Source organism: Triturus cristatus, chromosome 9, assembly GCF_964204655.1.
Source record: "Triturus cristatus chromosome 9, aTriCri1.1, whole genome shotgun sequence".
In the NCBI taxonomy this organism is placed as follows: Eukaryota; Metazoa; Chordata; class Amphibia; order Caudata; family Salamandridae; genus Triturus; species Triturus cristatus.
Window position 1 is genome coordinate 804,000,678 of NC_140592.1, and position 24,042 is coordinate 804,024,719.

The 24,042-nt window shown below is 45.6% G+C and overlaps 1 protein-coding gene across 1 annotated transcript in view; it reads left to right on the forward strand.

Moving 5' to 3' along the window:
• The window catches only part of LOC146798869 (nesprin-2-like), a 194,839-nt gene that overhangs the window by 95,718 nt on the left and 75,079 nt on the right, over nucleotides 1–24,042 (forward strand). Inside the window, exons 10-15 of the mRNA XM_085626205.1 lie at nucleotides 4,054–4,339; nucleotides 4,567–4,635; nucleotides 5,752–5,882; nucleotides 9,152–9,254; nucleotides 12,859–13,070; nucleotides 13,269–13,469. Of these exons, the coding sequence (XP_085482331.1) occupies nucleotides 4,054–4,339; nucleotides 4,567–4,635; nucleotides 5,752–5,882; nucleotides 9,152–9,254; nucleotides 12,859–13,070; nucleotides 13,269–13,469 (1,002 nt within the window). The remainder of the gene's footprint in view (nucleotides 1–4,053; nucleotides 4,340–4,566; nucleotides 4,636–5,751; nucleotides 5,883–9,151; nucleotides 9,255–12,858; nucleotides 13,071–13,268; nucleotides 13,470–24,042) is intronic.

Genomic DNA, 24,042 nt, shown 5'->3' on the forward strand with positions numbered 1-24,042 from the left:
ATGTTGCATCTGGAGAATTCAAATAAATTTGAGTAGTCCTAATAGAATCCATGGTATTTCCAAAGGACCTTAACAGTTCATTTAAACATCTTGGGCTATCTTTGTTAATATAGTTACACGTAAATATACCTCAAAATGGTTTATTAATATAAGGGTGCAAGTACAATCTAAATATTTTTATTTTTCTGTAAATGTGAAAACCAATCAGAGGTTTTAGAGCAGTACTTGCCAAATCTATGGGTATTGGTAATTTTGGCTCAGTGTGATATTCGGAGTCGGACCATGAGGGTGAACTTAAAAATTGGTAATTACCTTTGGAATTAAAGTCATCTCACCCATTCGTAAAGGCAATTCCCCTTTCTCTATTTCATTAGCCATTAACCACATGAAATTGTCACTAGCTTTTAGTTGGTGACTTCTCTGGCGGTAGGGGAAGTATGGCTTTCCTGTATCTTCTATTAATTCCAAAATCTGATGTAAAAAGTGAGCACACTTACCACAGCGCAATCAAGTTGTGAGCAGAATGATGAGCCACTGCTTCAGCTCTGATGAAAAACACAATAGTGCTCTCATTTTTAGAATGAAATATTCTTTGAAATATTCTCCACACCAGGTTAAAAACAACTGCGGTCCTGGGCATTGTTTGTTTATCTTATTTTCCATTTGTCATTTCTTTGCGCTGCCATTGGTAAACACATCAACGTATTAGTGCAAAGGGGAATGTGGCAATTTGGTACTCTTTCAAGTTTGCACCATTGTCTGAGTCCAATTTCACCTAAGGGGCTGGAGCCGACATCCAGTGTTGGGGGCAATCCGAGACAGCAGAAGATGTATATAGATTAAGATAACAAAACCTGAAAGTATCCATACACGGTTGGTATCCATAGACTTAGCAGACACTGTTGAGCAAATACCTAGGTGCAGCTTGCACCGTATACAGGAGACTAAAAAGAAGTAACTAAATGAGGCTAAGCAAACCTCTGTGTCGTTTGTTGCGTAAATACCCTAGTTTCAAGAACCCGAGTTGCAGAGGATGACCCAACACACCAGCCTGAGTGTCATGTTTCATCATTGGTCATCCCGCAAGCAACAAAGAATCCTCTGATGGCAGATGGGCGCTCTGAAATATTGAGGGCACTTTGCAGGGAAATGGGGAGAAGGATCCAGACAGGAAGGAAATAAAACTTTTGACTGCCTACACTAGGAATTTCCCATTTAATGGTAAGACAGCAGTGAGATAGTTAAAAGCATATTGGATGTACTGGAGAAGTTATTACTCTGACATCCGGCAGGTCAACATGTTTCAGCCCTGTATGTGGCCTCCTACGGGCTTTTATCAGGACCGGGATCCCCAAGTTTCCCAAAGTTGGTTCCCTAACTGCATACATATGTCGCCAGTATAGACACATTTGATATCAGCCCTATGTTTCTGCCGGAGGGCAAACATTTACTGATAATGCAAGGTTCATGAGGTTCTGTGACATCCAAATACAGAAAATTAATACAACTTAAAGTGAAGCAAAACATAATGACAACATATAGGACTTGCACACAAAAGACGTGCATATATCTTTAAGACATACTTTATCATCTGTGTGTCACTGCAAACAAAACAACAGGTTGGTAATCACTGCAAGCCATTACAAACTAGTGAACACACGTCTCATTTAAAAAACAGAAAGTTAAACCATGCATGTGCTCAACCACAGTTTCACACCAAATTGCCAAATTGTGGTAAAAATGATATTTAAAAAATCATAGTGAAGGTGTCCATCAAACCTGGTACACAGTTCTCATTGTGTTCCTAGTGGTTGCTTTACCAAATACATCATGGACTCACATCCGAGAACAGGCTTGTAATGTAGAGGTGTAATCCCTAGCCTCTGTAAATTCCTGTATGTTCATGTAGATACCAGTGACTATCTATTGGGATATGTATGCCTCCTGACATATTTGTAAATGAGGTAGACACAAATGTCCAATTGAGGTATATTTCAGAAGGAAATCCTGAAAGTCCGCTGCAGGAAACTCTCCTTTCACCTTTCTGAATAAATGGCATCCAACGCAATATGAATTTTTTATGGTATGCAGATTTAAAATGATATATTGCCATAAGGAATTTGTGTACATTGATGGGGTTTGCTATCACCCCCAAGATTGAATTGCACCACAATAATTGTTTAGGTGTACTTTCTCGGGAATACAGTTGCATGTGCTCTTCCAGCTGTGTGCTATTACCGTACCTCTTTTTGGACCACAGCCTTTTTATTTCTAATTTTTAGGTTTTGCCTGGTTTTATTGTCACTCATTTGGTTGCTACTTATTCATTAGGGTGTGTGAGCTTTCTTTCCTCATCGTGTGATTGTCTCTCTCTTGGAACATGGACGCATCACTGTGACTTACACTACTCGCTTTTCCAGGTGCTACTTTTTTCTTTTTGTTTAAGCACTCTAAGAGTACATATGTTTTCAAGCTGTCTCCCTCATGTACTTCTCCCACCTTTGCCACACTTGTGTTGCTCTTTCTCTGCTCATGTGCTTTTGCCCAGCACCCTTCTGTGATGCGCTCACTCGCGTGTGCTTCACTTCCATTGCTTTTTTGCCCATGTGCTTTTTCCCACCAGCTCCGCGTTGCTCTCTCTCTCTTCCATTTGCTTCACCACTCTCCATTTTCTTCTCTCCAAGTCCTCTATGTTGATTCCATCCCCATGTTGCTTCCTCCCGATGCCACAGCACCCCCATCCCTGTGTTGATTCCACAAATCGCTTTTTTAGAAAAAAAATGCTTTCATGCTTTTTTCTTCTTTTTAGTAACTGAGCCAACTCGGATCACTAACAAAAAATTTAAAAAATCAACACTTATGTCATTTTGTAGATGCTACAGAATAATGCAGGCTGACACCTTCAACATGGCCGATCCGATCTTATTGTTCTTATTAAATTGGAATCTCTTTTATTTCATAAGCAGCTAGCGAAGTTGTTTCAAGACTGGTTTTGGGTGTTGGAATCTCTCAGAATTGACTTTAACCTGAGTGTCTGTATTTGAGAAATCTATTTAAGTTCACAGATTAAGGGCCAGGTAGTGGCCATAAAGACTGGACCAGTCAGCCACTGGTTTGGTGGAATAAATACCTCAACCCCACCTTTGGATGAAGGTCCACGGCATATTAAGATTCATGATAGTGTGGTGTAATGTCCTTTCTGTCACCTGTTGGGGAATTAGAACTTAACCAACACTTAATTGCCCCCTGTGTCCTAGGAGCTTTCTGCTGCATGCCATGGAGATGTTTTGTGCAGTTCTGTGCAAGACCACAATGTTGCACTGGACGCGGTTGCACATAGGTGGCTCTCCTGAAAATGGCAGTGGACCGGCATGTTAATTTGGGAAGCAAGTCTGATGCAATTTTAGGGTCAGTCTTCACTGCCAGATGGTAAAGCCCCAACTCTGCCATTGAGAAAGTTGTTGAAGGGTGGAAGAACGTACAGAAGGATGGACAGGACTCTTGTTGTCTTTTAATGGAAGTCCCATTACCATCACCTTAAAAATAGTCCATAATCTATTATTAATACTTTTAGAAAGAGAGTTACAGTAATCTAATTTGGATGAAATGAGAAAATAACTGCTGCTCGAACTACGAACTAGACAGAAAAATCTGAGGTAGTTGGTATACTAGTCATTGCCATTTAACGTTTAGCTCCAGGATATTATAATCTTTAATCTTACACTTTTCTGGCTTATTTCTTAGTGTTAATAGCAGAACAGAATATGAGATGGGTCAGTTAAATTTGATACTTGTAATCAATGTACAAAATTACCGGGTGTTATAAATTTTGCACATCTCGTAAAATCGACCCCTACATAAAAAATAATTTTTTTAGTGGTCATAATTTATCAGGGCATCTGTAATCAGGCCCTATGCGTCTTAACTTCAATTTAAATGTATGTGTTCGAGGCATGTGGGCTGCTGAATTCATATCTGTGCATAGATCGAGTACATCATTTAAAAGTGTATCTGGGAACTACATGAAATACGAAACATTTTTTATCTTTTTAGGGATATGAAGATGAAAAAGACACTTCAGAAAATGAGATGGAGTCTGAAGACTCTCGAGAGATGCAGAATTCTACTTGGCAGACGAGTGTCAACCTTGAGGTGCCTCAACCATCCCTTTGTCATCTCATGCCACCGGCTCCAGGTCATGAAATGTCAGGCCGTGAGACACCTGTCAGTGTAGACTCCATTCCATTGGAATGGGATCATACAGTTGATGTTGGCGGCTCTTCTTCTCATGAAGATGAGGATGAAGATGGTGATGGTGCATATTACAGTGCTCTGTCAGGTAAGCAAAGCAATGTTCATTACATTAACAGATTTGGCCATGTGTTTAAACAGCAGGATCCACATTTCTGTGGTCATGGTAATTTATAACAAACTTTGTATTCCTCAACCCAGCGTAACCTAATCTAAAATGTTTTAATTGCTTTCTGTGCACATTGCAATGTTTTTCATTGGTTGGAAGTTATCTTCTATGTGACCAGTGAGAAAAATGACATTATTCTCTTTCAGATGTAGAGATCACAGAAAGTCCAGACGCATATGTTAAAATGACTACAAAAGCTTTGAAAGCAACTTCTGGTAGGCACCTGCCGTTGCATGTGTCTCAACATGGCAAAATCACTGTGGCACACTGTACTTCTCAGGCTTTTTCATGCGCACCATTTAACCTCTCCCTTGTGTGAAAACCATATATCTCTGCCTTATTCCATGGTATCTTTGCACTGAAGAACAACATGCTATTTAAGCAAAGCTGTTCTCCATCTGTCCAGAAGAGATGTCCTTTCCAGTACTTCTAAACATTAATTTGTTTCATGCAAAGATATTTTCATTGCAAGTTTATTCCTGCTTTGTAAATTGGAGTATAAGATTTTAATCTATCTAATCTTCCTCTCCGATACATATGGCACACTTGAACGTGGCTCAGTTAACATGCTTTAAAGAACCTTTCACAATCCACTTTCTTTGTTTTTGTTCCAGTGGCAAGGTACGTATTCTTAAGCTAACATTTAATATCCCTCTTGGCAATGATCTGCAACTTGGGGCTCCTGACGTCCCATTAAATCAGCTTATACCACGCCACATGATCCACCTGATAATAAATGATGCCTTATCGTAGTAGAGCAGAGGTCACATAGGTGCATGGCTCACATTTCATCACCTTCCAAATCTCTATGTACATTTTGCAAACATGCTTGCAGTGCAAGAAAAGTTGTGAATTGTCATCTTTTCACACTATACCTTGGTGCACCCATTGTTCCATTGAAAAGAAAACATCATGTTATCACTAATATAGCAGTGTTTCAAAAGAAAGTTTTGTAAATGACCACAATTGTAAGTTGAATAGATACAATTATATTTTCCTTTATTAATACATTTCAGTGAGTATGTGGTACCACCCCCACCCCCAAATGGACAAGGTACATCAAGGAATGTATCACTGCTCTTATTTTATATCATGCAACACATGCATTATGCCATATGTGACAATATTTGAACCATTGTGTTGCGTCATCTAATGAACTTTATGATGAGATGAGTATGAAGACTGCTTGTCTTTATAAGTATTAAATTAAAAATACTTAAAGTGGTCTCAGAATTTTCTTGATGCACTTCTATATTGTATAAATGAAATTTTGTATCATTCAACTAGCAAAATGTTGGCTTGTGAATAAGATAATTCTGTCTATGTTGCAGGAAAACCTAACTCAGAATCTCATGTATGGCGATCTGCTGATGATGACACACCCAGAAAGCCTGTGATTACTAGGAGTGTACACCCTCGAAGCTCCACCCCAGAGACCAGCACTCAATTTAAACAAGGACAAGTAAGCCTCCTCTTTTATTATAAGATTAAGTGATGTGTAGGTAGCCAATCTATAATTGGAGGTATGCTTGTAAATTTGATATGCAGTCTAGTGGGACTTATTAAAACGTTTCTGCAATAAACTGCTTTTTTTTCTTATTTTTTTTGTATATTCCACATTGATTTTGTCAGATTTTATACTTTTGTGATTATCTGTTGGCGCATAATAGCATAACTACAAATGTGACTGGAGATATATATTCTAATACATAACCATCCTTCTGTAATAAGCTGAATGAATACAATCACATTTCGAAGACATTAGACAGTAGCATTGATTTCAATAGTTCACAATCCAGGCAGCCTTTTTGTGGAAATTAATGTTGCAATATTTTGTTTATGATCAAATGCTTGCAGCTGGGAAGAGTTGCCAGGTATCATATGTAAGGCAGTGTGTGAAGTTTTGGGGAGCTTTTAAGTTATCCTTTGGCCAGCATGATCTCTACTATGGCATCAGCATTGACTTGCGGCATGATTTTTCTGACTATATGTTGAAGGCTATGTTTATTTATTGAAACATAGCTCTAATCTTCCTCCCCCTTAGATTTACATCACTTTTAGAGTATGTGGCAGATAAAGGAGACTACAACTAGAATTCTTATTGTAACCATGCATTTCTAATTTACACACACACTTACGAAGTCCGACAAAGTTTATTTCCCTATAAAACAAACATTTAATATGCTAGTAACTCCATTTATATCAGGAGTTGTCAACGTGAACCATAACCCATCTAATCTTAATTTCTAAATCTAGGTAAATTTAACACCCACCATTGCTGAGTGTTGCCATCCCGGCATTTCTTCTTATTAATACGTCTAACCTCAGATTCCTCATCTTTTGACTCTCTCCAGACTGAATCCGGAAACTCTTGCAATCGATCCTGCACTCTGATAGGTGACACAACTGGCCTTCACTTTGTGTCCATCCCACCTCCGTACATAAAGACAAGAGCTGCATAAAGGCGCCACCCCTACCCACTGATGTCAATTTCTCTCTGCTCCTACCAATGTTTTCTCACCGAATGTGATTCAAAGAGTGCTGCACATGACATAAGCAAATGTTGGCGATGAAGTCACATCATGTCCATGTCTTGTGGCAAAAGTTCCCTGATGCACTTGAAAAACATCAGGGGCACGAGAAGCCAAGCTCTACTTTGTGGAACATAAGAAGAGGTGCCAATCTCAGTAGAAGAAATGTAAGAATTGCCCCTGTATCTTGTTGATGTGCAGATGCTCCCAATCCTGGAAGAATTCTCACAGACAATGTGCATGACATCCGGTTTCAGTGTCTGACTTGAACCATGTGTTGCATCTTAAAGTTCCCTAGACCATTTCCAAATCTGCAGCAAGTTGTTTTTTTCAAGGAGGCCATGCCGCTGATATTTAGAAAGGTTTTACTTCTTGTTGGCACCTCCAGCCATGTTCCATCCAGTGGACCGTTCCCTGCCAGTGACTGACCCCAGTTGAAGTCAGCCTGATCCTGGACTAGAGCAGGGCAATGCTTCTACTCCTCTTCTGCAGGTCTCTTTGCTTGATCCTGCTGTCCGTGCTGCCTATGGCCACAGTGGTGCCAGCTCCAGATCTGTCTTTAGCAAAAATCATGGATCCGTAGTCGTCTGCAGCAAGGGCTAGTCCAGTGTCACCAAAGGTAATGCTCAAGCTCATGAACAACAGTAAATCTGGATGAAGGAGGAATTAGGATGTCATACAAGGCGTTCAGCATGGTCTACATGCTGGAGATGACTGAGAAGTCAGGTCATTTTCTACCTCCTTACTATATAGATGCTGACATTTATCTCAACTTGCATAAATGCCAGGGGTTTGGAAACTCCAGAGAGTGTCTCTTTTGCATAAATGGCCTGTAGGGCTTCAAAGGTCCTGGGGTTACCCCCTCCCTACTCAGGAAACTAGAGTTAGCATCCTTAATGAGATATTTAACAAACTTGACCAGCTACTTTAGAGCACTGGTTATCCTTCTCTGAAGACTTCACTGACCCAGTTTTGACAGCCTGGTCAGAACTCTTCCCTGGCAGTAAGCTACCCTTTCTTTATTACATATAAAGCACACTTGGGTCTGGTGGCAGTGGGTGGACACAAGGCTTGATAAATATGGGACTGTGATTTGAAACGCTTACTGCCAGATAAGCAGTGGGAGTACTGCTGTGCAGAAACAAAAATAAATGTTGCTGAGTAGCAGGCACTGGCTGATCCATTTCAAATGTGTCCATATATTTTACTACACCCCAGAGGACAGTAGTGAGTTCAACATAGCAACTCAGACTGCCTGCACATGTTGCCATCACCTAGGCAGATTATATACATCTCACGTGGAACTGCCTCACTGTACAGAAATACAGCAAGGGAATCAGAACTCTTGCTGCTGTTCAACAACAAGGTGACCCCGGCTTCAGTGGATTGTGCCAACTTTGTTTTTCTCCTCATGATAAGCCTGAGGGAAACCTCCTCAAGCCAGCTGTTCACCTGATGACAGGATCAGTGGGACGAAATTTACTGTTTAGAGTTGAACTGGCTAAAAAAAGTTGTTTATGAACTGGCTTGCTTCATTTTCCTAAGAAAGCTTTAATGGCAAAATATTTTTATGCTCTTTGGCGACTGAGTTCTCTTTATCAAAAAGTTTGATGTGTTGTTTTGGACTTAATCCCCAAAATGAATTACAGAACAGAGGAAGTGTTTCGCATAAAATATCCAATTGGTTAAAAAATGATAATAGTTTAGAGCATTAATCTTGACCTACAAGATGACAATTCATTTGTGTGCTGTGCCCTATTTGTCAGTGTGCTCCTAACCTTTCATAATAAGGTTTTAAAATAAGCAAAGCAGCTTACCCAGTGCATGCCATTAAAACAAGACCCTTATGTTACAAGTATTAAAGAAAAATATCTTTGAAATCAGCAAATGAGTTAGGGCCTGGTTCAGAGTTCAGTGTAAATGAAATACCATCTGACCCTGGAGAACAAGTTAATTATAGAGGAGAATCCACCAGTAAAATTTCCTCAACTCTACTTACTATCTGTGTGGGAGAAAAAATGTGACTGCAGATTGCCTTTCAGCATTTCGCAGGAGATTTCCAATAAGCATCTTACTCTAAATTAGGCCTTAAAACCCAGGTATATGCTTAATAACCGTTTTGTTATTAATAATTCATTTTATACGTCATCTGAAAACTGCTCGACTGTTAAGCTTTTTATACACAATTATGTCTTTGTAGCCTGATATTGGTGTCAGTGATGTGAGCTTTCAACATGTGCCCAGTGACGACCTCAAAGATGATGAAGGACTTATAACGATTGAGGTTCCGGAAAGACAAGCAGGTAATTTTTGCAGCTAATATTAAGTAATTTGTGGACTATTGTGACAGTATTCAGAGAACAACCACCCCATTTAAAATGCAGCCAAAGCTTTTCACAGCAATCCCCTAATTTTAATTTATGAGCTAACTGCTTGCCTTTTTCAAATCATTGATCCCACTCCATCCCTAAGATTCTCTAGTCACTTTTTCGTGGTCTCCAATTATCAAGTGGTAGAGTGTGTGTTGTAATATACTCATAGTATGACTGGATCTTGAGCAATTTCAGCATTTGAATTTGAACATTGTGGTATGTGTATGGGCAGGCAGCCACTTCTTTGATGTAAAATCAGCAAGGTACTAGTGAAGAAGTCACAATGCACACCTATGGTCGAGTGAAAAAAAAACTGTCCAAGCTAAAAGATCTACAACAAATTTGTGCTTTCATTAAGAAAACCCATGGAGGGAAGAAGTTGCATGAAATCACTGCTTACAGTGCATGCTTCATAAACCTGGAATTTTTAGCATTATCCAACATTATGTCACATAATTCAATTAAAATATGTGTTTTGCAAGGCACAAGAAGGATGTGCATCACTTGATAAACACTTGTCATGGTTATGTCTGGGTATAAAATGATCGGTACAAAAGAGGGTGGTGATGGACGGAGCATCAGAACCAATCAAACACTCACACCCAGTCAACAGATCTGGGTTTGATCCATCACCGTTCTTCAGCCCACTCTGCCACCCCAGTTCAGACATGGCCATATGCAAATCAGTCTGACCCTGTGCCTCATGGGAACAGTCCAGCCCGAACTGCCAAGCCATGCCTTCCCTGGACCGGAAACAAGCTTCCTAGGACCGGTTTCTGGCATTTCAGCCGTCTTCAGCCAGGCTTGCTTAAATCCAGTGGCAAAGTGAGCAAGGGACTCACGTCTGAGCATACCCTGCCAACTATGGCGAACAAGCGGTACAAAAGAGGGTGGTGATGGACGGAGCATCAGAACCAATCAAACACTCACACCCAGTCAACAGATCTGGGTTTGATCCATCACCGTTCTTCAGCCCACTCTGCCACCCCAGTTCAGACATGGCCATATGCAAATCAGTCTGACCCTGTGCCTCATGGGAACAGTCCAGCCCGAACTGCCAAGCCATGCCTTCCCTGGACCGGAAACAAGCTTCCTAGGACCGGTTTCTGGCATTTCAGCCGTCTTCAGCCAGGCTTGCTTAAATCCAGTGGCAAAGTGAGCAAGGGACTCACGTCTGAGCATACCCTGCCAACTGATTTTAATAGTTATCACTCAGAGACACTTTTTATTAATGTTTGATTTCTGGACACTTGATTGTTGGAGTACTATAGGAACACGTGCAACCACTTCCCAGGTTTCATGCTTGTTCAGTTTTGTTATCATGTGATAAGTTGCACAAGCTCATTACACTGCAAAAGAATTAAATAGACCACTTTCTGAGCCACATATTGTTGCAGCATTTGCTGAAAATCTGGAGGTATAATATCTCTTGGAGGCACACTTTGAGAACTGCGGGATGCGTGAAGTACATGATCATTATCTTCTATTATTATCATGAGGCGGGTAAAAGACGTTATTCGAACAGTTTTGCTTTTCTCTAAAGCTCTTTGGCATGTTCTTAAAATGTTGAATGTTTTCCATATGACACATATTTTGTATCAAACAAACAAAGCATTTGTGTAGTACCTTGTCTGACATATGGTTCTGCTACCTTGTTTATTAGGAGATAAACCAACCAAGTTGTGTTTTGTTGTCTCTCATGGTTTTACCATTACAGTTCAACGAATCGTTGACAGTTATGCACGTCACATCTGTACTGTATGATATTTTTGCTATCAGTAAAGACAAGAATCAAATGTATGATAGCCTGCCAAATGTACTAATACTCAACCAACAACCTTATCAGACTATGTAGCTGGTGGGGAAAGAAGACTTTGAAGCCGGCACTTCCACAGTTACAAGTACCGAACTTCAGAACCTCCCTAGTTCTGAAACTCTCTTCTCAGGTGTTTCAGCTTTCATCTAGAATGCCCTACCTCTAAATATCACAAGTCAGTCAATTCTTCCAACTCTACTTGAACAAATTCCTGCCTCAGTCCTCTAAGATGTTGCTAAAAGTTGGTCTTACTCCATATATTTCTCATGTTCTATTCATTCTTGTTCTGGTATGAGTTCTAAGTCAAGTGTCCTAACACTCCTTTGGAGCAATTCATACTGATCCCTTAGCACACAAAATTCATAGCATCACAGTAGTCCTCGTGTAATTCTTCAATACACAATCTGTACAAAAAAACTGATGCGAAGCTTTGTTCTTTAGTTTTCCTCTTGGTCCTTGATTTAATATCTGTGATTCAGTTGGAAAGCCAATGCCAACACGTGTTTCGTCGCCTTCAAATATTTAACATACAACTTTTTCAAGGCTGAACCGGCTTCTATCAGTATATATTATCGTGCAGTGTTAATTCCGACCCTCACGGTCCTCCGGCGTGGGTATTCTCTCTCTAGAGGAGTATGCTGCAGTGGATATTTCAAACATTCAAGTCGACAACGTGTATATATTGCGATTATGCGGTGTCCTCCTCACGCCGGTTGCCTCAAGTACGAATCCCTCAAATTCTTCAGAAGGAGCATGTGCATACATGTCAAGGAAACTTTGAGGAGGGTAATATGCCATTTCCTCTTCTGCTTTTTTTCTTGAAGTGACAGTAAAAGAAGATTATCTCAACAGGTAAAAGACATGATATGAGATGATATGCTTCCAAGGCAAAAGTAACTACACAGTCTGGACCTCTGAAATTGTACATTGAAGATGCCAGTGACGTTTAATGATATGCTTGACTTTTTTGTTACCTACAGTTTTATATTTTTTGCTGACAATCTTCCACTGTATTTACATCTTGTTTGATGATGGTCTACAGTTCGCATTTTAAATCCATCCCAGTGCCTCCTGCACCACGTACCTTTATGCTCATTTCATCAGAGTGAATGAGCTTCAGTCACTTGTTGTCCTTTGGTCATTAGCATTTGCTCACAGTGGGCATGCTTAGAGGCCTCTAACCTCTTTTTAGGGTGTCAGCTACCTTCTGTACTATTCACTTAGCCATCTTGATTCATGTAAATGCCCCCCCACACCAAATTAAATACTATATATATATATATATATATATATATCAGAAAATACATTAGTTTTAATGTTGGTATCTTGGTATCTGAGGGTACTCCTAGATATCGCTTGCTTCATTTTGTAGGAACTTGACCTTCTTTTTAACTTCAATTGACAAGATGCAGTATTGGCTGTGTTGATGGATCACATCAGACAATTTTAAGTTGGATACAATTTTCAACGGAAGTTGTTTATGTATGGGATTTTCATCCTTTTTCATTCAAGGGAGAACTATTTTGGCAGCTCAATGCCTTATGAGCAATTGCCTTTTAGGTCCATTATTTGTACTTTAAAATATCTGTCTAAGTAAGTTTAGACTTTTCTTTCCCAATCCTTTTTAGTTAGGAACAAACTTTGGAAAGAACTAGAATGGAAGGAAAAAAAATATTTATAGAGCATGCTGTAAAGTAACATTTGGCTTTATGTACACAGGTGTCATTGAAAGATGGGAAATCATTCAGGCACAAGCGGTGCGAAACCAGTTTCAGAAGAAACAAAACCAGCAGCAGTGGCAACAGCTAACATCTGACCTCTCAGCTATTACTACTTGGTTGGACAAAATTGAGGCTGACTTAGATGAACAACAGAAAAAGAGACCAGCAAGCAGCATGCAAGAGACAGAGGCTAATGTAAAAAAGCTTAAGGTAAGTGCATACACGATAACAAAAAACCCACCTCTTTTAACAATAAAATTTTTCATGTAATCTCGCATTCACAGTTACTTTTTAGAGCACATTCTGTTTTTCAGTGCCTTACCCAGCACAATGGTTTTGTCCACTTTTCATTTTTTCTTTCTTTTGCATAATAAAAACTGAATATTGATAGACTTTACTCTTTTTTAGGATATCATAAAAGCTTTTGATAACCACAAAGCTTTAGTGATCTCTGCTAACCTGAGCAGTAAAGACTTTCAGCAGGCAGACAGTGCAGAGTCAAAAGAGCTTCAGAACAGGCTGCGACAAGTGAATTCACGCTGGGAGAAAGCATGCATTTCCCGGGACACCTGGCGAGAACGTTTACAATATGATCTAATGAACTGTCAGGTATGAACAACTATTGCAATTTTTTAACCATTGTGTCAGTTATTTAAAAAGTTTGTTTAGTGATTAACTAAAATATGGTAAAGCAAGCTAACTAGATCTACCTGGGATCATGCATTTAGATTCTATTTTCACCAGATTAGAATTGATTCCCATTCGGGCCCCTTAGATAGACGGATGGTCCAGACCAGCGCCGGTCGTACCACCTCGACCTTCCCCAATGCTGGTCTCGATGTTGACGCTCTCTGCGCCAGCGGGGCCATCCCCTTTCTCATCCCTGACACAGACCTGGAGAGGCATCCCCCAATGAGGACTCCGGCGCTGACTGGAGTCATACCCACCATACCAGAGTCTATGGGCTAGAATCGGAGGGGCCACTGGACCCTGATGAATACCAGCCACTAGACCCTAACATGGACTGATGTAAAGAATTTGCGAATGCTAGTTGACTGGACACTTCCCCAGATACTAGCATGGTCTCTCCTCCCACTGTTGCTAAGGAGAAGGGAGCCTCTTTTGCTATGGTGGTGAGAAGGGCATCTGAGGTCCTGGGCCTTAGCCTGCCCTCAGTGGCAGTCGAGACTAAAGTCGTGACAGAATGCTTCAGCTGGGAGTTACCCCCTCAGAACCGCTTCTCCCATTAATGAAACCCATACAGATGTCCTGCTCGGTCCAAGCCCTACACAGGGGCATCTGGGAACAGGATAATTGCCCGCCGCCATCACACCGCCCCAGGAGACCCCAGTTTCTTCACACAACACCCTACCCCGGAAAGGTTAGTGGTCCAAGTTCCACTGCCCATGAAAATCCTCACGCTTTCCCTACTGTGAGAAGTTGGCCTGATATGTAGTGCTCACTATTCTAGTGATCACTGTGTATCATTCCAAACGACCCTTATTGATGATTGGTTGTAAGTCAACCTTATAGACCAGCTATCCTAGTAGCGTGGATACGAGCAGTCTTAGGCTAAACTCTAGAGGGCGTGTTAAGCCAGCTGTTTACCATCACATATACCCCTTGAACACCAAGTGAAAGGACTCCACACAAGTTGTTATGAAAATAAAAGGATATTTATTTATAACAAGACTACCCTGGCTCTTTATGAGTCAGGGAGCTAAGCACACTACAAAACTCTTAGGAAAATACTTCAGTTGCACAATTTACACAAATGCCCGAGGGGCACGAGAAACCATCTACACTAACAGTGAAATGCGAATGGTTAGAGTCTGGAGGTACTGATTCCGGAGTGTTCCGATCAGTGGGACTAAACGAAAAAGGAACTGGACACTTGTAGAGCGAACCTGCGATGGAGCACCGAGATGCTCGAGTTACCTAGCCCGGAGGCTGCGGCTGCGTGAAGTTCGGCAAGATGTCGGGAGTCCTCGTGTAGTCTCAGGAGCCTGAAAGAAGAAGTTGCTGGCAGGCGACCAGTGACGATGTTCAGAGCGATCCAAGCCTGGATCGGTGGTGAAGGAAACCTGAAAGCAGAGGGGACTCAGTTCTCAACCGCTAGCCAGCGATCGTGTGGGTACCAGGGGGGTACCGGCTGAAGTCACCTCGACCAGGTGAGTGGGTGACGTCGGACTCGGCTGTTCCTCGGACCGGGAGGCGCGGCGGCGACCAGGATGGAGGGCGAGCTGTCCCACGAAGGTGTCTGCTGTCGATGATGCTGGGCCCAGGAAGGGGCAGCGGATCTTGGCAGTGGCAACCCAAGCGGGGGAGTCCAGATGGCGTCGGGAGTGGACCAGGAGGGTCCGTGGTACTCCTCTGTTGAAGGGGAGCCAGAGCCAGTCTGGAGCAACCAGACCGGTGATGCAAATAATCTTGGAGCGTCGTGAAGAGGGCCACAAGCCGGTCGGCAAGTGGTCGGACAACGCTGGGAACAGCAAGAAGCGGAAGGGCCCCCACGCAGATCTCGTGGATGCTGGGGAGACAGACTTCGATGCTGGAGCTGCTCAGGGTTTTAGGGCTTCTCAAACCCTAGGTGCACTCACTCGAGGGTCCCTCGGTGGGCGTGCTAGATAAGCGTCGTGCAGGTTCTGAAGATAGCCGGTCCCGCAGGTCTCGTCACACCTACGACTCTCAGCTGGGCTGATGAGGTAGGTAAAAGGTCAGAGATGGCAGGGAACTCGGGTCTCGTCGAGCTGGGCAGCCTTGATCCGTAGGAGACGTACAGCAAACCGCAAGCGCTTAGGTGGTGCCTGCTGGTGCAGGGTGGCTACTCCTTAGCCACAAGGGAGAGTCTTCAGAAATAGTCAAGAGTTCCTTTCGTGGAAAGTGGTTCGTGATTCGGAGTTATCCAATTATCTGATTATCCAATTTGGGAAGGGGACTCGCTCCTACCTTTATTCTAAGAAAAGGGGCTGGCCCGTGACTAGGTTCTACCTATGGGTGGAGCCAGGAGGGGGGTGGTTACACCCCTATCCTTTGTCCGGCTTCGCGCCAGCTCAGGGGCTGGTGTGCCCCCGAAACTGGTTTGAGCCGGGCTATGCACAGTGAGCACCGGGGTGCCACTTGCAATCACCTTCCTTTCAGCCCTGCCTACCTGGGATACACAAACCCTGTCTGGGATGGTGCTAACACCGCCCTCGACAGGAAACCCTTTGTCCAAGCTCCCCTTGCTGGAAGGTCCCCCAGCAGCAGGAGGTCAGACTTGTGTCTGGTGGCAGCATCCATTTTGTGATGCTGAGGCTTGAGTCAACTTTAACCGGGGTTCAAGGTTACTTCCATGTCGTGTCCCTCTAAAAGGGGGGAATGCTAACCCCGTCGCCAGGACTGGCGAGGGGTTCGTATTCCCATTCGTATGACACCTTACTCGACATGTGTAGGTGATGTGATGCCAAAGTTAGCAAATAACTGCAAGGATTATAATGCATTAAAAGTAGTTGGCCCGCGTCACCATGGAACGGCTATTAGGACTTGGTTCCGCAAGCCGTCGACGGGCTCAGCTCGCGCCAGAGCACCGTCCCACATGATTCCCGGCACTCTGCCTTCAGGATTGATAAGGCCTGCTATAGGAGTGACTGATAGGAATCCATGTGTCCATTTTAGGGTTTAGGTTTAGGAATACTACACCTACAGCAACGGGTGATTACACCACGTGGCCCCAGCTGTCGTGCAGCCAGTTGTGTCAGATTTGGGCGGCCATTCCAGGGGTGGCATAATACATGCTTCAGCCCCTGGTAGGCCCTGGGTACACCGATGCCCTGGATACCTGTGGTATGCTGAGACAGGGACTGACAAGGCGGCCCAGTTCCAATTAGTGGATGCACCTAATGTACATGTGTGTTAATTTCGAGAGAGAACAGCTAGGCTGTGGGTCTGATTGGCAGGCCCACAGCCGGAGAAAGTCGTAAACCAATGAAGCAAAGGCAAAAAATCTGGGTGATCATAGGATTGCAGACCCTACTCTCCTACATGACCCCCCCCAAACTTTGGGACAATAAGCTAACCTTGACCAGGTGAGTCTTCTTGCTCTAAGTGGAAATACCTGGAGAGCCCATCTGCATTGCCATGATCAGTGCCAGGTCTATGCTCCACTGTGAAGTCCATCCCCTGTAGGGAAATGGACCACCTAAGTAGTTTGGGGTTTTCACCCTTCATTTGATTTAGCCACAAGAGGGGCTTGTGGTCGGTCTGAATCTTGAAGTGAGTGCCAAACAAGTATGGCCTCAACTTCTTCAGGGCCCAAACCACAGCAAAGGCCTCCCTCTCAATAGCTGACCAATTCTTCTCTCTGGGGGTCAGCCTCCTGCTAATAAAAGCTATGGGCTGGTCATGACCATCAAAATTCAGTTGCGATAGAACAGCTCCCACACCCAGCTCCGAAGCGTCTGTTTGGACAATGAATGGTTTGGAGTAGTCTGGACTCTTTAGGATAGGTGCTGTGCACATGGCCTGCTTTAGGTCATCGAATGCCTTCTGACAGCTTGCTGTCCACTGAACTTTTTTTGGCATCTTTCTACTTGTCAGGTCGTTTAGCGGGGTCACAATGGATCCATAATTTCTGACAAATTTCCGGTAATAACCAGTCAGGCCCAAGAAAGCTCGAACCTGAGTCTGGGTGGTTGGAGGAGCCCAGTCCTGGATGGCCTGTATTTTGCTCTCCAATGGTTGAACCTGGCCTCCACCTACAAGGTGGCCCAGGTATACAACCTGTGTCTGCCCTATCTGGCACTTGGTGGCCTTGATAGTGAGGCCTGCCTTCTGCAGGGCCTCTAACACTTTCCTCAGGTGGACCAGGTGATCCTCCCAGGTGGAGCTAAAGACAGCGATATCGTCCAGATACGCCGCACAGAAGTCGTCCAACCCAGTGAGAACTCGATTCACCAGCCTTTGGAAGGTGGCAGGTGCATTTTTCAAACCAAAGGGCATTACCACGAACTGATAATGCCCACCCGGGGTAGAAAATGCTGTTTTGGGCTTGGCCTCCTCAGCTAACCTGATTTGCCAATACCCAGCTGTCAGGTCAAACGTACTTAAGTAGTTGGCCGAGGCCAACCGGTCGATAAGTTCGTCTGCTCTTGGTATCGGGTGGGCGTCAGTCTTAGTGACCGCATTGAGGCCTCTGTAGTCCACGCAAAACCTCATCTCTTTCTTACCGCCCTGGGTGTGAGGTTTCGGCACGAGCACTACGGGACTAGCCCAGGGGCTGTCCGAGGGTTCAATGACTCCCAGCTCCAACATTTTCTGCACCTCTGTCTTGATGCAGTCTCTGACATGATCAGGTTGCCGATAGATTTTACTCTTTACGGGCAGACTGTCCCCAGTGTCGACCTCATGGGTACACCACTTGGTCTGACTGGGTGTCAGAGAGAACATATGTCGAAAGGATTGAAGAACCTGTTTACAATCCTCTTGTTGATAGCCAGAGAGGCTGCCGCAAAAGACAACACCATCTACTGATCCATCGTCAGGGTTCTGAGAGAGCAGGTCTGGGAGAGGGTCACTCTCCTCCTCCTGTCCCTCATCTGTGGCCATGAGCAAGCCCATGCCCTCCCTGTCGACATATGTCTTGAGCCTGTTTACATGGAGCACCCTGTGGGGGCTCCGGGGAGTTCCCAGGTCTACCAAGTAGGTGACCTCTCCCTTTTGCTCAATGATCGTGTGGGGCCCAGACCATTTGTCTTTGAGTGCTGCTGGGGCCACTGGCTCCAGCACCCACACCTTCTGTCCAGGCTGGTACACAGTCAGGACAGCCTTTTGGTCGTGCCAAGCTTTCTGTAATTCTTGGCTCGCCTCCAGGTTTTTAGACGCCTTTTCCATGTACTCCGCCATCCGCGAGCGGAGACCGAGCACATAGTCCACAATGTTTGATGCCGGCTTTCTGAGAGGTCTCTCCCATCCTTCCTTTACCAAACAAAGGGGTCCCCTTACAGGATGTCCGAACAGAAGCTCAAAAGGGCTGTAGCCAACCCCCTTCTGCGGGACCTCTCTGTAGGCGAACAAGAGGCAGGGTATCAGGACATCCCATCTCCGCCGAAGCTTTTCAGGTAGTCCGTGAATCATCCCTTTTAGGGTCCTGTTGAATCTCTCAACAAGCCCATTGCATTGTGGGTGATAGGGTGTGGTGAACTTGTAGTTGACACCACATTCCTTCCACATAGCAGTCAGATATCCCGACATGAAGTTTGCACCTCTGTCTGAGACGACCTCCTTAGGGAAGCCCACTCTGGAGAACACTCCAAGTAGGGCCCGTGCCACCACAGGTGCTGTAGTGGTCCTAAGGGGAATAGCTTCAGGATACCTGGTGGCGTGGTCCACCACCACCAGTATAAACTTGTGCCCTGATGCTGTCTGGGGTTCCATTGGTCCGACAATGTCGATCCCCACCCGTTCAAAGGGTACCCCCACCACTGGTAGTGGTATGAGGGGGGCCTTTGTCGTGCCACCTGACTTACCACTGGCTTGGCAAGTGACACAGGAGCGGCAAAACTCCTTCGTATCTTCGGACATGTGGGGCCAGTGAAAGTGTGGAACAATTCTGTCCCAAGTCTTATTCTGGCCTAAGTGACCTGCAAGGGGAATCTCGTGGGCCAAGGTGAGAAGGAAACCTCTCAGAGACAAGGGGATGACCAGCCTCCTGGTCGCACCAGGTTTGGGGTCTCTTGCCTCGGAGTACAGGAGTCCATCGTCCCAGTACACTTTGTGGGTACCTGTGGCGTTCCCGGCAGCCTCAGCAGTGGCCTGCTGTCTGAGGGGTTCAAGTGAGGGGCAGTCTAACTGTGCCTTCCCCAGGTCTTCCCTGGAGGGCCCCCCTGAGCCCAGAAACTCAACCTGACCAGGTTCAAGCTCTTGCGGCTCAGTTTCCCTCAGTTCTTTAAGGTCAGCCTCCTCAGAGACTTGATCCACGACCTGGGGCAAGGGGGAAGGTGAAGCCTTACCCTTACTGCTCCTTTTCTTGGAAGGTGTCTGGTCCGTTCTTCCAGGATCCAGCACCTGTTCAGTGGGGCATCTTTTGGCCCGTGACCTGGTCACAGCAAGGACATGTGCTGGCAAGCCTAACATCTCCATGTGAGTCCTCTGCTCCACTTCTGACCATTGTGACGTTTCCAAATCATTGCCCAACAGACATTCTACGGGGAGGTCTGAACTAACCACAACCTTTTTCGGGCCACTTACCCCTCCCCAGGAGAAATCAACAACTGCCATACTGTGATTGGTAGTGACGTTGCTGGCATTGGTCACTAGGTAACTGGTACCTAGCATGATCTGTCCAGGGTCCACGAAGTTAGGCGTCACCATGGTGACACTGGCACACGTGTCCCTGTAGGCCTGAGCCACTTTTCCATTTATCAAAGGTGTCTGTCTGTATTTGCCCAAAGTATTGGGACTGGCATCAGGGGACATATCCATATCCCCTGTACAGACAAGGACGGCCTGAGTGAGCGTGCCGACTAAGTCGTCACTCCCCTCGGTTCCCAAGGTTAACCCAACTAATGCCTTGGGAGGCGCACTACCACTGCTGACTGTACTAGGGGGCGCAGGTGCCTTAGGGGCTGCAGTGGCAGGAGTTTGCCCTCCTTTCTTGGTGCACTCACTAAACCAGTGAGTCTTACTTTTACAGTATTGGCACCACCTTTTTGACTGGCCTTCTTGAGTCTTCTTCTTCTGTGAAGCCTGACCCCCACCCTCTTTGGTTTGTTGGGGACCTGTCGAAGACTTCTGGTCATTTTGTTCGTTCTTGTTACCCTTTTGGTCTGCTTTCTTCTGACCACCCTGGTTCTGATTCTGGTTCTGCTTGACCCTTGTTCTGACCCATCTGTCTGCCTTCTTTCCCAATTCTTGGGGAGAGGTCAGATCCGAGTCGACAAGGTGCTGATGCAACAATTGGTTCTGACAGTTGTTTAAAATCTGTTCTCGCATGATAAGATTGTACAATCCTGTGTAATCAGTAACCTTGCTACCCAGCAACCAGCCTTCCAAAGCCTTAGTGGCACAATCGACAAAGTCAGCCCAATCCTGAGACTGAATTTTCTGGGTGTCCCGGAACAGCACCCGGTACTGTTCCGTGGTTAAGCCGAACCCATCAATCAGTGTGTTCTTCAGGACTTGGTAGTTGTTAGCATCCTCAGCTCTTGTAGTGAGGAGCTTGTCCCTTCCTTTACCTTCAAAGGAAAGCCACAGTATAGCTGCCCACTGACTTGGGGGGACGCACTGGACAGTGCAGGCCCTCTCCAAGGCAGTTATCCACTTGTGGATGTCGTCCCCTTGTTTAAAGGGGGGCACTATTTTACTCAGGTGTCTAGTGTCTATACCCCTGTCTTTCTCTCTATTGAGAATGCTGCCACCAGTGGGGTCTAACCCACTTCATTTCTGCTCTCGGGCCAAGGCAAGTCTTTCTTTGGCGAGGGCAAGTTCTTCCCGCTCGATCCTCAGATTGACCTCCCGCATTTTCGCTTCATGCTCCCTCCTCTGAGGGGAAGTCATTCCTCTCTGAGAAGGTACCTGAGAGACATGTGTATGAACCGATCTGCCAGAGCCTCTGGAGAGAGACCTAGCTCGTCCGTTCCCAAGGTTAAGCCTGCTTGAGCGTGGGCCCGGGGCTCCCCCAGTTCCATTCTCATGCCTGCTTAAGTTGGTCCTTGTAAGCCTGCCGACTACCACTGGACCTTTGTCTGCCTCGTCTCCCGATAACTCGTCCTCGTCCTCCTCCTCTGTGTGGAGGTCGAGGTCTGGGTCACCGAGGGTTCCCTCTAAGGGAGGCATGTTCCCATCTGCACTGGGGGGACCTGGGTTAGAGGACCTCCTAGCATCGTACGCCTCTAAGAGACCTATCAGTATTGCGATGGTAGGGTTAGAACCCTGGTTTAGCTTCCTGGAGGCACACAGTTGTCTCATCTCCTTGAAGCTAAGAGTTGCATATCGTGACACGACCTGTGGAGGGTCACTGACCACTAAGGGAGTCCCTGCAGACTCTCCGTGGACCGACATGCTTTTCTAGTGGGGTGTAAGTGTTGCACCTACCTACACTATGGGTTTACCTACTGATCCCTTGCTAAGAGTTGTAGTCAGGGTGTGCTAAGCCCTGTTACACTACAACAGCCGGCTCAGTAGAACTCGGAGTATTCTAAGTTAAGTTATATGTACCTGGGTACTTATGTGATCTTTCACTGCGATATTCTTAGGATACGTGTGTGGTAAAACAACAGCAAGCTCAAATCCCAACCGCTGCTCACCAATGTGAGAAGTTGGCCTGATATGTAGTGCTCACTATTCTAGTGATCACTGTGTATCATTCCAAACGACCCTTATTGATGATTGGTTGTAAGTCAACCTTATAGACCAGCTATCCTAGTAGCGTGGATACGAGCAGTCTTAGGCTAAACTCTAGAGGGCGTGTTAAGCCAGCTGTTTACCATCACATATACCCCTTGAACACCAAGTGAAAGGACTCCACACAAGTTGTTATGAAAATAAAAGGATATTTATTTATAACAAGACTACCCTGGCTCTTTATGAGTCAGGGAGCTAAGCACACTACAAAACTCTTAGGAAAATACTTCAGTTGCACAATTTACACAAATGCCCGAGGGGCACGAGAAACCATCTACACTAACAGTGAAATGCGAATGGTTAGAGTCTGGAGGTACTGATTCCGGAGTGTTCCGATCAGTGGGACTAAACGAAAAAGGAACTGGACACTTGTAGAGCGAGCCTGCGATGGAGCACCGAGATGCTCGAGTTACCTAGCCCGGAGGCTGCGGCTGCGTGAAGTTCGGCAAGATGTCGGGAGTCCTCGTGTAGTCTCAGGAGCCTGAAAGAAGAAGTTGCTGGCAGGCGACCAGTGACGATGTTCAGAGCGATCCAAGCCTGGATCGGTGGTGAAGGAAACCTGAAAGCAGAGGGGACTCAGTTCTCAACCGCTAGCCAGCGATCGTGTGGGTACCAGGGGGGTACCGGCTGAAGTCACCTCGACCAGGTGAGTGGGTGACGTCGGACTCGGCTGTTCCTCGGACCGGGAGGCGCGGCGGCGACCAGGATGGAGGGCGAGCTGTCCCACGAAGGTGTCTGCTGTCGATGATGCTGGGCCCAGGAAGGGGCAGCGGATCTTGGCAGTGGCAACCCAAGCGGGGGAGTCCAGATGGCGTCGGGAGTGGACCAGGAGGGTCCGTGGTACTCCTCTGTTGAAGGGGAGCCAGAGCCAGTCTGGAGCAACCAGACCGGTGATGCAAATAATCTTGGAGCGTCGTGAAGAGGGCCACAAGCCGGTCGGCAAGTGGTCGGACAACGCTGGGAACAGCAAGAAGCGGAAGGGCCCCCACGCAGATCTCGTGGATGCTGGGGAGACAGACTTCGATGCTGGAGCTGCTCAGGGTTTTAGGGCTTCTCAAACCCTAGGTGCACTCACTCGAGGGTCCCTCGGTGGGCGTGCTAGATAAGCGTCGTGCAGGTTCTGAAGATAGCCGGTCCCGCAGGTCTCGTCACACCTACGACTCTCAGCTGGGCTGATGAGGTAGGTAAAAGGTCAGAGATGGCAGGGAACTCGGGTCTCGTCGAGCTGGGCAGTCTTGATCCGTAGGAGACGTACAGCAAACCGCAAGCGCTTAGGTGGTGCCTGCTGGTGCAGGGTGGCTACTCCTTAGCCACAAGGGAGAGTCTTCAGAAATAGTCAAGAGTTCCTTTCGTGGAAAGTGGTTCGTGATTCGGAGTTATCCGATTATCTGATTATCCAATTTGGGAAGGGGACTCGCTCCTACCTTTATTCTAAGAAAAGGGGCTGGCCCGTGACTAGGTTCTACCTATGGGTGGAGCCAGGAGGGGGGTGGTTACACCCCTATCCTTTGTCCGGCTTCCCGCCAGCTCAGGGGCTGGTGTGCCCCCGAAACTGGTTTGAGCCGGGCTATGCACAGTGAGCACCGGGGTGCCACTTGCAATCACCTTCCTTTCAGCCCTGCCTACCTGGGATACACAAACCCTGTCTGGGATGGTGCTAACACCGCCCTCGACAGGAAACCCTTTGTCCAAGCTCCCCTTGCTGGAAGGTCCCCCAGCAGCAGGAGGTCAGACTTGTGTCTGGTGGCAGCATCCATTTTGTGATGCTGAGGCTTGAGTCAACTTTAACCGGGGTTCAAGG